Source organism: Ascaphus truei, chromosome 20, assembly GCF_040206685.1.
Source record: "Ascaphus truei isolate aAscTru1 chromosome 20, aAscTru1.hap1, whole genome shotgun sequence".
Taxonomy (NCBI): domain Eukaryota; kingdom Metazoa; phylum Chordata; class Amphibia; order Anura; family Ascaphidae; genus Ascaphus; species Ascaphus truei.
In genome coordinates, this window is record NC_134502.1 from 27,249,471 (window position 1) to 27,266,167 (window position 16,697).

The 16,697-nt window shown below is 50.4% G+C and overlaps 1 protein-coding gene across 1 annotated transcript in view; it reads left to right on the forward strand.

Moving 5' to 3' along the window:
* Positions 1–16,697, forward strand: part of LOC142470824 (uncharacterized) — a 49,995-nt gene that overhangs the window by 1,089 nt on the left and 32,209 nt on the right. The window contains exons 3-5 of the mRNA XM_075577592.1: positions 8–144; positions 1,461–4,175; positions 5,935–6,053. Coding sequence (XP_075433707.1) covers positions 8–144; positions 1,461–4,175; positions 5,935–6,053 — 2,971 coding nt within the window. The remainder of the gene's footprint in view (positions 1–7; positions 145–1,460; positions 4,176–5,934; positions 6,054–16,697) is intronic.

Consider the following 16,697-nt stretch of genomic DNA (forward strand, 5'->3'; position numbering starts at 1 on the left):
TCTATAGATACCGGCAGCCGGTGCAGAGCGGGGAAAAAGACGGTGTGGGTTACCCCGCGGCAGAGCGTCGCAAGGCTGGGCACGGGCCACGTCCCGCCGCAGAGCCTCTCCGACCCGCGCGTTTCGCGTCTGGGCTCTCGACTGGTGTGTCTCTGTGTAAAGTTACCCCACTCCCACCCCCCTCCCCCCATCTACGAGATACTTACCTTCGGAAGGGGGGGGGGGGCGCTGGTGCCTGCTCTGGCCGGGCCGTGTGTGGGCTATCGAAATGGCGGATTTAAAGCTTCCGAGCCAATAGGAAGCCGTGACGTCATCCCTTTACGGCTTCCCATTGGCCAGTGTGACCGGGTCATTTAAACTGGTGACGGATACCGGCGCCCCTCCCCCCTACTGAGGTAAGTATCTCCGGCAAGCAGGGGGGGTTTCCGGAGCTGAACCGTGGTCATTTCAGCTCCGGGGACCCCCTTCTCTCCGAGGGTGTCCCCGGCGCGGAAATTAACAGGGTTTTCCGCTCCGGAAACCCCCTGCTTCCACCCTATAAGTAAATAAAATAAAAGACGCGTCGACGTCAACCTGATGGGCTGATTTAAATAGTATAAGGTCGCATCCGTGGTCAGCGCGACCAACTCACAATGCCTCAAGGCAATGATCGCAGACATAGACCGCCCAGCGCCCGATGAGTCACATAAATTGGATTCTGCGGAGACCAGAACTCCCACGTCTAATCATTACCATCAGCAACCCAAAAATGATTAACCACTTATGATGGTGTGATGGTATTTGAGCTGCTCTGGTCTTTCATGTTACCAGCCCTGATGTTGTAGTTAGGGTGACCAGACACCCCGCCTCTGTCCCGACTTTTTGGGCCACTGTCCCGGGTTTTCTATCGGCGCTGGCGGCGCAATGCGCGACCGGCAAGCTCAGATCGCGCATGCGCACGAACCGTCGGCAAGGGCCGATCGCACATGCGCATAAGCGACCGGCAAGCGCTCTTCGTTCTCCCATGCGCAGTCAAGAGCGCGGCTGAGGCATGTGTGACATTTGTCCCATTTTTCTGCCAGGACAAATATAGTCAGCCTAGTTGTAGTGCGTGTTCCTATCGGAGTGTCGGTTTGTCCCTTGCTTTCTCTTCCCATTTTGCCCCTTGTTTTTTGGGATACTTCTACGTGTGAAAAGGGGGGACGCTGTTGGATACCATTGCCCTATTGACGTGGTTAATCGTTTTTTGACCGCTGGCGGTAATGATTAAAAGTGGAGTCCTTTTCTCCGTATGGTTCAGTCTCTTGAGAGCTGTTGGGTATTGGGGCAATTGGTATATGTAAGGGTCGACCTTTCGGGGTCACACAAGGACCTTTGTCTTGACTGCCGTTCCCATTGCTGGTCGCTGAGTGCACGCCAAGAATAAGACGGCTGAAAATCGAAGTAGATCAGTACACAGATAAACCGTTTTATTGTCACAGGTCCCCTTGGCGTGTCCCAGAGACCCGAAGCAAGGTCCCCTGTCAACCATCACCCAGTTGTCCCCAATCCACCAGCGGATGGACTTGCCAGTTGCCGGGGACAGCGTTGCCTTGCAGGGGTCGGTGATGAACGCCCTCCTGGCAGCCGCCGAAGAGCAAGATGGAACTTGGGACACAGAGGGGACGGCTGACGGCCCCGAAAGTGACCGCGTGACTCAGACCACTGAGCCAGACATCGGACCAACGGCAGTGCTGAAGGACAGGGAGGAGGGTGACATATGTCAACTGGGAGCGCCCGTCACCAATGCAGCGTCCCTCGTGACATCCCGAATCCTACAGGGTCCTTGTGACGGGGATAGAAGTGGGAGGGTGTGTCAGAGAGAAGCCCATGCGGGTGACAGGCTCCTGTATCTTGAGGGGAGGAAAAGAGGAGAACGAGGTGTGACAGACCAGTCAGAAACATGTGCTGGGGGGGACGTGATATCCTCCCAGTTACAAGAGCAGGGCTCCCAGTTACAAGAAGAGACGGCCCAGTTGCAAGAGCAGGGCTCCCAGTTACAAGTAGACATAGTCCAGGTACAAGAGCAGGGCTCCCAGTTACAAGGAGAGACGGCCCAGTTAAAAGAGCAGGGCTCCCAGTTACAAGTAGACATAGTCCAGGTACAAGAGCAGGGCTCCCTGTTACAAGGGGACACGGCCCAGGTACACGGAGGCATATCCCAGTTACAAAGAGGCATATCCCAGTTACAAGAAGGCATATCCCTCTTACAAGAAAATTACTCCCAGTTACAAGGAGGAACTTCCCAGTTACAAGGACAAGACTTCCAGTTACAAGTAGGCATATCCCAGTTACAAGAAAATTACTCCCAGTTACAAGAGCGGGACTTCCAGTTACAAAGAGGCATATCCCAGTTACAAGGACAGGACTCCCAGTTACAAGGAGGCATATCCCAGTTACAAGGACAGGACTCCCAGTTACAAGGAGGCATATCCCTCTTACAAGAAAATTACTCCCAGTTAAAAGGAGATACATCCCAGTTACAACAACATGACTCCCAGTTACAAGGAGGCATATCCCAGTTACAAGGACAAGACTCCCAGTTACAAGGAGATAAATCCCAGTTACAAGGACAAGACTCCCGGTTACAAGGAGGCATATCCCAGTTACAAGGAGACACAACCCAGTTACAAGGAGGCATATCCCAGTTACAAGGACAAGACTCCCAGTTACAAGGAAATAAATCCCAGTTACAACAACATGACTCCCAGTTACAAGGAGGCATATCCCAGTTACAAGGAGACATATCCCAGTTACAACAACATGACTCCCAGTTACAAGGAGGCATATCCCAGTTACAAGGAGGCATATCCCAGTTACAAGGAGGCATATCCCAGTTACAAGGAGACACAACCCAGTTACAAGGAGGCATATCCCAGTTACAAGGAGGCACATCCCAGTTACAAGGAGGCATATCCCAGTTACAAGGAGGCACATCCCAGTTACAAGGAGGCATATCCCAGTTACAACAACATGACTCCCAGTTACAAGGACAAGACTCCCAGTTACAAGGAGATACATCCCAGTTACAAAGAGGCACATCCCAGTTACAAGGACAAGACTCCCAGTTACAAGGAGGCATATCCCAGTTACAAGGACAGGACTCCCAGTTACAAGGACAAGACTTCCAGTTACAAGGAGATAAATCCCAGTTACAACAACATGACTCCCAGTTACAAGGACAGGACTCCCAGTTACAAGGACAAGACTCCCAGTTACAAGGACAAGACTCCCAGTTACAAGGAGACATATCCCAGTTACAAGGAGACATATCCCAGTTACAACAACACAACTCCCAGTTACAAGGAGACATATCCCAGTTACAAGGACAGGACTCCCAGTTACAAGGAGACATATCCCAGTTACAAGGAGACATATCCCAGTTACAAGGAGGCATATCCCAGTTACAAGGACAGGACTCCCAGTTACAAAGAGACATATCCCAGTTACAAGGACAGGACTCCCAGTTACAAGGAGGCATATCCCAGTTACAAGGAGGCATATCCCAGTTACAAGGACAGGACTCCCAGTTACAAAGAGACATATCCCAGTTACAAGGACATGACTCCCAGTTACAAGGAGGCATATCCCAGTTACAAGGAGGCATATCCCAGTTACAAGGACAGGACTCCCAGTTACAAGGACAGGACTCCCAGTTACAAGGAGGCATATCCCAGTTACAAGGACAGGACTCCCAGTTACAAGGAGGCATATCCCAGTTACAAGGACAGGACTCCCAGTTACAAGGAGGCATATCCCAGTTACAAGGACAGGACTCCCAGTTACAAGGAGGCATATCCCAGTTACAAGGACAGGACTCCCAGTTACAAGGAGGCATATCCCAGCCCTCCCAGTTAGCAGCCCAGTCCCCCCAGTTAGCAGCCCAGTCCCCCCAGTTAGCAGCCCAGTCCTCCCAGTTAGCAGCCCAGCCCCCCCAGTTAGTAGGCCTGCCCTCCCAGTTAGTAGCCCAGCCCCCCCAGTTAGTAGCCCAGCCCTCCCAGTTAGCAGCCCAGTCCTCCCAGTTAGCAGCCCAGTCCCCCCAGTTAGCAGCCCAGTCCCCCCAGTTAGTAGGCCCAGGAGAAGGTCTGGAGTGTGAGTTCCTGCCGGACAGTCAGCTGCTGGGAGCCCTGGATGAGAGTTTGAATGCACCTTATCAGGTATACAGCGAGCGCACAGCGATATACATATACTGTATACAGTATATATATATATATATATATACCTGCCAATCCTCTACCAACGCAGAACTGCACTCACACAGCGATCAGGCCCTGTGTGTATATCGACAGATACACACATATATATATATATGTATATGCGTATATCTATGCATTTATATATAGGTATATATATTTATACTTGCATACTGATTTTATATATGTATATTTACACATGTATTACTATAACTCCTCCTATGTTCATATATAACCCCTCGCTATAACTTCCTATGACCCCATATAACTCCTCCTATTACCCCATATAACCGCTCCCTATAACTCCTCCTATTACCCTATATAACCGCTCCCTATAACTCCTCCTATTACCCCATATAACCCTCCTTATAGCTCCTATTACCCCATATAACCGCTCCCTATAACTCCTCCTATTACCCTATATAACCCCTCCCTATAACTCCTATTGCCCCATATTACCCCATATAACCCCTCCTATTGCCCCATATAACCGCTCCCTATAACTCCTCCTATTACCCCATATAACCGCTCCCTATAACTCCTCCTATTACCCTATATAACCCCTCCCTATAACTCCTATTGCCCCATATTACCCCATATAACCCCTCCTATTGCCCCATATAACCGCTCCCTATAACTCCTCCTATTACCCCATATAACCCCTCCCTATAACTCCTCCTATTACCCCATATAACCGCTCCCTATAACTCCTCCTATTACCCTATATAACCCCTCCCTATAACTCCTATTGCCCCATATTACCCCATATAACCCCTCCTATTGCCCCATATAACCGCTCCCTATAACTCCTCCTATTACCCCATATAACCCCTCCCTATAACTCCTCCTATTACCCCATATAACCCCTCCCTATAACTCCTCCTATTACCCCATATAACCGCTCCCTATAACTCCTATTACCCCATATAACCCCTCCCTATAACTCCTCCTATTGCCCCATATAACTGCTCCCTATAACTCCTCCTATTACCCCATATAACCCCTCCCTATAACTCCTCCTATTGCCCCATATAACCCCTCCCTATAACTCCTCCTATTACCCCATATAACCGCTCCCTATAACTCCTCCTATTACCCCATATAACCGCTCCCTATAACTCCTATTGCCCCATATTACCCCATATAACCCCTCCTATTACCATATATAACCCCTCCCTATAACGCCTATTACCCCAGATAACCCCTCCCTTTAAATCCTATTGCCCCATATAACTCCTCCCTATAACCCCTCCTATTACCGCATATAACCCCTCCCTATAACTCCTCCTATTACCCCATATAACCCCTCCCTATAACTCCTCCTATTGCCCCATATAACCGCTCCCTATAACTCCTATTGCCCCATATAACCCCTCCTATTACCATATATAACCCCTCCCTATAACGCCTATTACCCCAGATAACCCCTCCCTTTAAATCCTATTGCCCCATATAACTCCTCCCTATAACCCCTCCTATTACCGCATATAACCCCTCCCTATAACTCCTCCTATTACCCCATATAACCCCTCCCTATAACTCCTCCTATTGCCCCATATAACTCCTCCCTATAACCCCTCCTATTACCGCATATAACCCCTCCCTATGACTCCTCTGACACTATAGTGCGATGTGCAGAGCAGCGCCCCCCCTCCTTGCCCTGCAGAGCTGCCACTCTAGGATCTCATAAAGCCGTCGTGTCCCGTCACTTTTGTCTCCGCAGACCGGCGAGGACGGCGCCCCCCCGCTGACCCCCCCACCTCCTGGGCGAGGGAGACTGCCCCCTGCCCCCGAGGTTCCCCTTCTCAGCCTCCCTGCCCCGCTGCCCGGCACCTCCGGGAGGTGAGTACCCACCATTTAAAGGAGCAATCCAAAGTGGATAGGGGGTCTCCAGAGCTGAACCCCCCCATCAATATCAGCTCTGAGGACGCACCCCCCTGAATCACTTCTCTTTCCTAAATCTGTCTCAGCGTCTCCCCTCCTGAAATCCCTCTCCTGGCTTCCTATCAAATCCCGCATCTCACACTCCATTCTCCTCCTCACTTTTACAGCTTTACACTCTTCTGCCCCTCCTTACATCTCCCCTAATCTCGCACTATACCACCCTCTGCCCCTCCTTACACCTCACTATACCCCCCTCTGCCCCTCCTTACATCTCAGCCCTAATATCTCACTATACCCTCTTCTGCCCCTCCTTACATCTCCCCTAATCTCTCACTATACCCCCCTCTGCCCCTCCTTACATCTCAGCCCTAATATCTCACTATACCCTCCTCTGCCCCTCCTTACATCTCACCCTAATATCTCACTATACCCCCCTCTGCCCCTCCTTACATCTCACCCTAATCTCTCACTATACCTCCTCTGCCCCTCCTTACATCTCCCCCTAATCTCTCACTATACCTCCTCTGCCCCTCCTTACATCTCCCCTAATCTCTCACTATACCTCCTCTGCCCCTCCTTACATCTCCCCCTAATATCTCACTATACCTCCTCTGCCCCTCCTTACATCTCCCCTAATCTCTCACTATACCTCCTCTGCCCCTCCTTACATCTCACCCTAATATCTCACTATCCCCTCCTCTGCCCCTCCTTACATCTCCCCTAATCTCTCACTATACCCACCTCTGCCCCTCCTTACATCTCACCCTAATATCTCACTATACCCCCCTCTGCCCCTCCTTACATCTCACCCTAATATCTCACTATACCCTCCTCTGCCCCTCCTTACATCTCCCCTAATATCTCACTATACCCTCCTCTGCCCCTCCTTACATCTCCCCTAATCTCTCACTATACCCACCTCTGCCCCTCCTTACATCTCACCCTAATATCTCACTATACCCCCCTCTGCCCCTCCTTACATCTCACCCTAATATCTCACTATACCCTCCTCTGCCCCTCCTTACATCTCCCCTAATATCTCACTATACCCTCCTCTGCCCCTCCTTACATCTCACCCTAATATCTCACTATACCCTCCTCTGCCCCTCCTTACATCTCCCCTAATCTCGCACTATACCACCCTCTGCCCCCCCTTACACCTCACTATACCCCCCTCTGCCCCTCCTTACATCTCAGCCCTAATATCTCACTATACCCTCTTCTGCCCCTCCTTACATCTCCCCTAATCTCGCACTATACCACCCTCTGCCCCTCCTTACACCTCACTATACCCCCCTCTGCCCCTCCTTACATCTCAGCCCTAATATCTCACTATACCCTCTTCTGCCCCTCCTTACATCTCCCCTAATATCTCACTATACCCCCCTCTGCCCCTCCTTACATCTCAGCCCTAATATCTCACTATACCCTCCTCTGCTCCTCCTTATATCTCACCCTAATATCTCACTATCCCCTCCTCTGCCCCTCCTTACATCTCCCCTAATCTCTCACTATACCCACCTCTGCCCCTCCTTACATCTCACCCTAATATCTCACTATACCCCCCTCTGCCCCTCCTTACATCTCACCCTAATATCTCACTATACCCTCCTCTGCCCCTCCTTACATCTCCCCTAATATCTCACTATACCCTCCTCTGCCCCTCCTTACATCTCCCCTAATCTCTCACTATACCCACCTCTGCCCCTCCTTACATCTCACCCTAATATCTCACTATACCCCCCTCTGCCCCTCCTTACATCTCACCCTAATATCTCACTATACCCTCCTCTGCCCCTCCTTACATCTCCCCTAATATCTCACTATACCCTCCTCTGCCCCTCCTTACATCTCACCCTAATATCTCACTATACCCTCCTCTGCCCCTCCTTACATCTCACCCTAATATCTCACTATACCCTCCTCTGCCCCTCCTTACATCTCACCCTAATATCTCACTATACCCACCTCTGCCCCTCCTTACATCTCCCCTAATCTCTCACTATACCCACCTCTGCCCCTCCTTACATCTCACCCTAATATCTCACTATACCCCCCTCTGCCCCTCCTTACATCTCACCCTAATATCTCACTATACCCTCCTCTGCCCCTCCTTACATCTCCCCTAATATCTCACTATACCCTCCTCTGTCCCTCCTTACATCTCACCCTAATATCTCACTATACCCCCCTCTGCCCCTCCTTACATCTCCCCCTAATATCTCACTATCCCCTCCTCTGCCCCTCCTTACATCTCACCCTAATATCTCACTATACCCTCCTCTGCCCCTCCTTACATCTCCCCTAATATCTCACTATACCCTCCTCTGCCCCTCCTTACATCTCCCCCTAATATCTCACTATACCCTCCTCTGCCCCTCCTTACATCTCACCCTAATATCTCACTATACCCTCCTCTGCCCCTCCTTACATCTCCCCTAATCTCTCACTATACCCTCCTCTGCCCCTCCTTATATCTCCCCTAATCTCTCACTATACCCTCCTCTGCCCCTCCTTACACCTCACCCTAATATCTCACTATACCCCGCTCTGCCCCCCCTTACATCTCACCCTAATATCTCACTATACCCCCCTCTGCCCCTCCTTACATCTCACCCTAATATATCACTATACCCTCCTCTGCCCCTCCTTACATCTCACCCTAATATCTCACTATACCCTCCTCTGCCCCTCCTTACATCTCACCCTAATATCTCACTATACCCTCCTCTGCCCCTCCTTACATCTCATCCTAATATCTCACTATACCCCCCTCTGCCCCTCCTTACACCTCACCCTAATATATCACTATACCCTCCTCTGCCCCCCCTTACATCTCACCCTAATATCTCACTATACACCCCTCTGCCCCTCCTTACATCTCACCCTAATATCTCACTATCCCCTCCTCTGCCCCTCCTTACATCTCACCCTAATATCTCACTATACCCTCCTCTGCCCCTCCTTACACCTCACCCTAATATCTCACTATACCCTCCTCTGCCCCTCCTTACATCTCATCCTAATATCTCACTATACCCCCCTCTGCCCCTCCTTACACCTCACCCTAATATATCACTATACCCTCCTCTGCCCCCCCTTACATCTCACCCTAATATCTCACTATACACCCCTCTGCCCCTCCTTACATCTCACCCTAATATCTCACTATCCCCTCCTCTGCCTCTCCTTACATCTCATCCTAATATCTCACTATACACTCCTCTGCCCCTCCTTACATCTCAGCCCTAATATCTCACTATCCCCTCCTCTGCCCCTCCTTACATCTCACCCTAATATCTCACTATACCCCCCTCTGCCCCTCCTTACATCTCACCCTATCTCACTATACCCCCCTCTGCTCCCCCTTACATCTCATCCTAATATCTCACTATACCCCCCTCTGCCCCTCCTTACATCTCACCCTAATATCTCACTATACCCCCCTCTGCCCCTCCTTACATCTCATCCTAATATCTCACTATACCCTCCTCTGCCCCTCCTTACATCTCAGCCCTAATATCTCACTATAACCTCCTCTGCCCCTCCTTACATCTCACCCTAATATCTCACTATCCCCTCCTCTGCCCCTCCTTACATCTCACCCTAATATCTCACTATACCCTCCTCTGCTCCTCCTTACATCTCACCCTAATATCTCACTATACCCTCCTCTGCCCCTCCTTACACCTCACCCTAATATCTCACTATACCCTCCTCTGCCCCTCCTTACATCTCACCCTAATATCTCACTATACCCCCCTCTGCCCCTCCTTACATCTCACCCTAATATCTCACTATCCCCCCCTCTGCCCCTCCTTACATCTCACCCTAATCTCTCACTATACCACCCTCTGCTCCTCCTTACATCTCACCCTAATATCTCACTATACCCTCCTCTGCCCCTCCTTACATCTCACCCTAATATCTCACTATACCCCCCTCTGCCCCTCCTTACATCTCATCCTAATATCTCACTATACCCTCCTCTGCCCCTCCTTACATCTCACCCTAATATCTCACTATACCCTCCTCTGCCTCTCCTTACATCTCCCCTAATATCTCACTATACCCTCCTCTGCCCCTCCTTACATCTCACCCTAATATCTCACTATAACCTCCTCTGCTCCTCCTTATATCTCATCCTAATATCTCACTATACCCTCCTCTGCCCCTACTTACATCTCACCCTAATCTCTCACTATACCCCCCTCTGCCCCTCCTTACAGCTCACCCTAATATCTCACTATACCCCCCTCTGCCCCTCCTTACACCTCAGCCCTAATATCTCACTATACCCTCCTCTGCCCCTCCTTACACCTCACCCTAATATCTCACTATACCCCCCTCTGTCCCTCCTTACATCTCCCCCTAATATCTCACTATACCACCCTCTGCCCCTCCTTACATCTCACCCTAATATCTCACTATACCCCCCTCTGCCCCTCCTTACAGCTCACCCTAATATCTCACTATACCCCCCTCTGCCCCTCCTTACACCTCACCCTAATATCTCACTATACCCCCCTCTGCCCCTCCTTACATCTCAGCCCTAATATCTCACTATACCCTCCTCTGCCCCTCCTTACATCTCACCCTAATATCTCACTATTCCCCCTCTGCCCCTCCTTACATCTCACCCTAATCTCTCACCATCCCCTCCTCTGTCCCTCCCTACATCTCACCCTAATGTCTCACTATACCCCCTCTGCCCCTCCTTACATCTCACCCTAATATCTCACTATACCCTCCTCTGCCCCTCCTTACATCTCACCCTAATATCTCACTATACCCTCCTCTGCCCCTCCTTACATCTCACCCTAATATCTCACTATACCCTCCTCTGCCCCTCCTTACATCTCATCCTAATATCTCACTATACCCCCCTCTGCCCCTCCTTACACCTCACCCTAATATATCACTATACCCTCCTCTGCCCCCCCTTACATCTCACCCTAATATCTCACTATACACCCCTCTGCCCCTCCTTACATCTCACCCTAATATCTCACTATCCCCTCCTCTGCCCCTCCTTACATCTCACCCTAATATCTCACTATACCCTCCTCTGCCCCTCCTTACACCTCACCCTAATATCTCACTATACCCTCCTCTGCCCCTCCTTACATCTCATCCTAATATCTCACTATACCCCCCTCTGCCCCTCCTTACACCTCACCCTAATATATCACTATACCCTCCTCTGCCCCCCCTTACATCTCACCCTAATATCTCACTATACACCCCTCTGCCCCTCCTTACATCTCACCCTAATATCTCACTATCCCCTCCTCTGCCTCTCCTTACATCTCATCCTAATATCTCACTATACACTCCTCTGCCCCTCCTTACATCTCAGCCCTAATATCTCACTATCCCCTCCTCTGCCCCTCCTTACATCTCACCCTAATATCTCACTATACCCCCCTCTGCCCCTCCTTACATCTCACCCTATCTCACTATACCCCCCTCTGCTCCCCCTTACATCTCATCCTAATATCTCACTATACCCCCCTCTGCCCCTCCTTACATCTCACCCTAATATCTCACTATACCCCCCTCTGCCCCTCCTTACATCTCATCCTAATATCTCACTATACCCTCCTCTGCCCCTCCTTACATCTCAGCCCTAATATCTCACTATAACCTCCTCTGCCCCTCCTTACATCTCACCCTAATATCTCACTATCCCCTCCTCTGCCCCTCCTTACATCTCACCCTAATATCTCACTATACCCTCCTCTGCTCCTCCTTACATCTCACCCTAATATCTCACTATACCCTCCTCTGCCCCTCCTTACACCTCACCCTAATATCTCACTATACCCTCCTCTGCCCCTCCTTACATCTCACCCTAATATCTCACTATACCCCCCTCTGCCCCTCCTTACATCTCACCCTAATATCTCACTATCCCCCCCTCTGCCCCTCCTTACATCTCACCCTAATCTCTCACTATACCACCCTCTGCTCCTCCTTACATCTCACCCTAATATCTCACTATACCCTCCTCTGCCCCTCCTTACATCTCACCCTAATATCTCACTATACCCCCCTCTGCCCCTCCTTACATCTCATCCTAATATCTCACTATACCCTCCTCTGCCCCTCCTTACATCTCACCCTAATATCTCACTATACCCTCCTCTGCCTCTCCTTACATCTCCCCTAATATCTCACTATACCCTCCTCTGCCCCTCCTTACATCTCACCCTAATATCTCACTATAACCTCCTCTGCTCCTCCTTATATCTCATCCTAATATCTCACTATACCCTCCTCTGCCCCTACTTACATCTCACCCTAATCTCTCACTATACCCCCCTCTGCCCCTCCTTACAGCTCACCCTAATATCTCACTATACCCCCCTCTGCCCCTCCTTACACCTCAGCCCTAATATCTCACTATACCCTCCTCTGCCCCTCCTTACACCTCACCCTAATATCTCACTATACCCCCCTCTGTCCCTCCTTACATCTCCCCCTAATATCTCACTATACCACCCTCTGCCCCTCCTTACATCTCACCCTAATATCTCACTATACCCCCCTCTGCCCCTCCTTACAGCTCACCCTAATATCTCACTATACCCCCCTCTGCCCCTCCTTACACCTCACCCTAATATCTCACTATACCCCCCTCTGCCCCTCCTTACATCTCAGCCCTAATATCTCACTATACCCTCCTCTGCCCCTCCTTACATCTCACCCTAATATCTCACTATTCCCCCTCTGCCCCTCCTTACATCTCACCCTAATCTCTCACCATCCCCTCCTCTGTCCCTCCCTACATCTCACCCTAATGTCTCACTATACCCCCTCTGCCCCTCCTTACATCTCACCCTAATATCTCACTATACCCTCCTCTGCCCCTCCTTACATCTCACCCTAATGTCTCACTATACCCTCCTCTGCCCCTCCTTACATCTCACCCTCATATCTCACTATACCACCCTCTGCCCCTCCTTACATTTCACCCTAATATCTCACTATACCCTCCTCTGCCCCTCCTTACATCTCACCCTAATGTCTCACTATACCCTCCTCTGCCCCTCCTTACATCTCACCCTCATATCTCACTATACCACCCTCTGCCCCTCCTTACATTTCACCCTAATATCTCACTATACCCCCTCTGCCCCTCCTTACATCTGAGCCCTAATATCTCACTATACACCTCTCTGCCGCTCCTTACATCTCACCCTAATATCTCACTATACCCTCCTCTGCCCCTCCTTACATCTCCCCCTAATATCTCACTATACCCTCCTCTGCCCCTCCTTACATCTCAGCCCTAATATCTCACTATACCCCCCTCTGCCCCTCCTTACATCTCACCCTAATATCTCACTATACCCTCCTCTGCACCTCCTTACATCTCCCCCTAATATCTCACTATACCCCCCTCTGCCCCTCCTTACATCTCCCCCTAATATCTCACTATCCCCTCTGCCCCTCCTTACATCTCACCCTATGTCACTATTCCCCCCTCTGCCCCTCCTTAAATCTCACCCTAATATCTCACTATACACCTCTCTGCCGCTCCTTACACCTCCCCCTAATATCTCACTATACCCTCCTCTGCCCCTCCTTACATCTCACCCTAATATTTCACTATACCCTCCTCTGCCCCTCCTTACATCTCAGCCCTAATATCTCACTATACCCCCCTCTGCCCCTCCTTACATCTCCCCCTAATATCTCACTATACCCTCCTCTGCCCCTCCTTACATCTCACCCTAATATCTCACTATATCGCCCTCTGCCCCTCCTTACATCTCCCCCTAATATCTCACTATCCCCTCTGCCCCTCCTTACATCTCACCCTATGTCACTATACCCTCCTCTGCACCTCCTTACATCTCCCCCTAATATCTCACTATACCCCCCTCTGCCCCTCCTTACATCTCCCCCTAATATCTCACTATCCCCTCTGCCCCTCCTTACATCTCACCCTAATATCTCACTATTCCCCCTCTGCCCCTCCTTACATCTCACCCTAATATCTCACTATACCCCCCTCTGCCCCTCCTTACATCTCACCCTAATATCTCACTATTCCCCCTCTGCCCCTCCTTACATCTCACCCTTATATCTCACTATACCCCCCTCTGCTCCCCCTTACATCTCACCCTAATATCTCACTATACCCTCCTCTGCCCCTCCTTACATCTCACCCTAATCTCTCACCATCCCCTCCTCTGTCCCTCCCTACATCTCACCCTAATGTCTCACTATTCCCCCTCTGCCCCTCCTTACATTTCACCCTAATATCTCACTATACCCCCTCTGCCCCTCCTTACATCTCACCCTCATATCTCACTATACCCCCCTCTGCTCCTCCTTACATCTGAGCCCTAATATCTCACTATCCCCTCCTCTGCCCCAACTTACATCTCCCCTAATGTCTCACTATCCCCCCCTCTGCCCCTCCTTACATCTCACCCTAATATCTCACTATACCCTCCTCTGCCCCTCCTTACATCTCCCCCTAATATCTCACTATACCCCCTTCTGCCCCTCCTTACATCTCAGCCCTAATATCTCACTATAACCTCCTCTGCCCCTCCTTACATCTCACCCTAATATCTCACTATACCCTCCTCTGCCCCTCCTTACATCTCAGCCCTAATATCTCACTATACCCTCCTCTGCACCTCCTTACATCTCCCCCTAATATCTCACTATAACCTCCTCTGCCCCTCCTTACATCTCACCCTAATATCTCACTATACCCCCCTCTGCCCCTCCTTACATCTCACCCTAATATCTCACTATCCCCCCCTCTGCCCCTCCTTACATCTCACCCCAATATCTCACTATCCCCTCTGCCCCTCCTTACATCTCACCCTATGTCACTATTCCCCCCTCTGCCCCTCCTTAAATCTCACCCTAATATCTCACTATACCCCCCTCTGCCCCTCCTTAAATCTCACCCTAATATCTCACTATAACCTCCTCTGCCGCTCCTTACATCTCACCCTAATATCTCACTATACCTCCCTCTGCCCCTCCTTACATCTCACCCTAATATTTCACTATACCCTCCTCTGCCCCTCCTTACATCTCAGCCCTAATATCTCACTATACCCTCCTCTGCACCTCCTTACATCTCCCCCTAATATCTCACTATACCCCCCTCTGCCCCTCCTTACATCTCCCCCTAATATCTCACTATCCCCTCTGCCCCTCCTTACATCTCACCCTAATATCTCACTATACCCCCCTCTGCCCCTCCTTACATCTCCCCCTAATATCTCACTATCCCCTCTGCCCCTCCTTACATCTCACCCTAATATCTCACTATTCCCCCTCTGCCCCTCCTTACATCTCACCCTAATATCTCACTATACCCCCCTCTGCCCCTCCTTACATCTCACCCTAATATCTCACTATTCCCCCTCTGCCCCTCCTTACATCTCACCCTTATATCTCACTATACCCCCCTCTGCTCCCCCTTACATCTCACCCTAATATCTCACTATACCCTCCTCTGCCCCTCCTTATATCTCACCCTAATATCTCACTATACCCTCCGCTGCCCCTCCTTACATCTCACCCTAATATCTCACTATACCCTCCTCTGCTCCTCATTACATCTCACCCTAATATCTCACTATACCCTCCTCTGCCCCCCCTTACATCTCACCCTAATATCTCACTATACCCCCCTCTGCTCCTCCTTACATCTCCCCCTAATATCTCACTATACACCCCTCTGCTCCTCCTTACGTCTCACCCTAATATCTCACTAAACCCTCCTCTGCCCCTCCTTACATCTCACCCTAATATCTCACTATACCCTCCTCTGCTCCTCATTACATCTCACCCTAATATCTCACTATACCCTCCTCTGCCCCCCCTTACATCTCACCCTAATATCTCACTATACCCCCCTCTGCTCCTCCTTACATCTCCCCCTAATATCTCACTATACCCCCCTCTGCTCCTCCTTACGTCTCCCCCTAATATCTCACTATCCCCTCTGCCCCTCCTTACATCTCACCCTAATATCTCACTATCCCCCCCTCTGCCCCTCCTTACATCTCACCCTAATATCTCACTATACCCCCCTCTGCCCCTCCTTACATCTCACCCTAATATCTCACTATACCCTCCTCTGCCCCTCCTTACATCTCACCCTCATATCTCACTATACCCCCCTCTGCCCCTCCTTACATCTCACCCTAATCTCTCACTATCCCCTCCTCTGTCCCTCCCTACATCTCACCCTAATATCTCACTATACCCTCCCTCTGCCCCTCCTTACATCTCACCCTAATATCTCACTATACCCCCTCTGCCCCTCCTTACATCTCACCCTAATATCTCACTATACCCTCCTCTGCCCCTCCTTACATCTCACCCTAATGTCTCACTATACCCTCCTCTGCCCCTCCTTACATCTCACCCTCATATCTCACTATACCACCCTCTGCCCCTCCTTACATTTCACCCTAATATCTCACTATACCCCCTCTGCCCCTCCTTACATCTCACCCTAATATCTCACTATACCCCCTCTGCCCCTCCTTACATCTGAGCCCTAATATTTCACTATACCCCCCTCTGCCCCTCCTTACATCTCACCCTAATATCTCA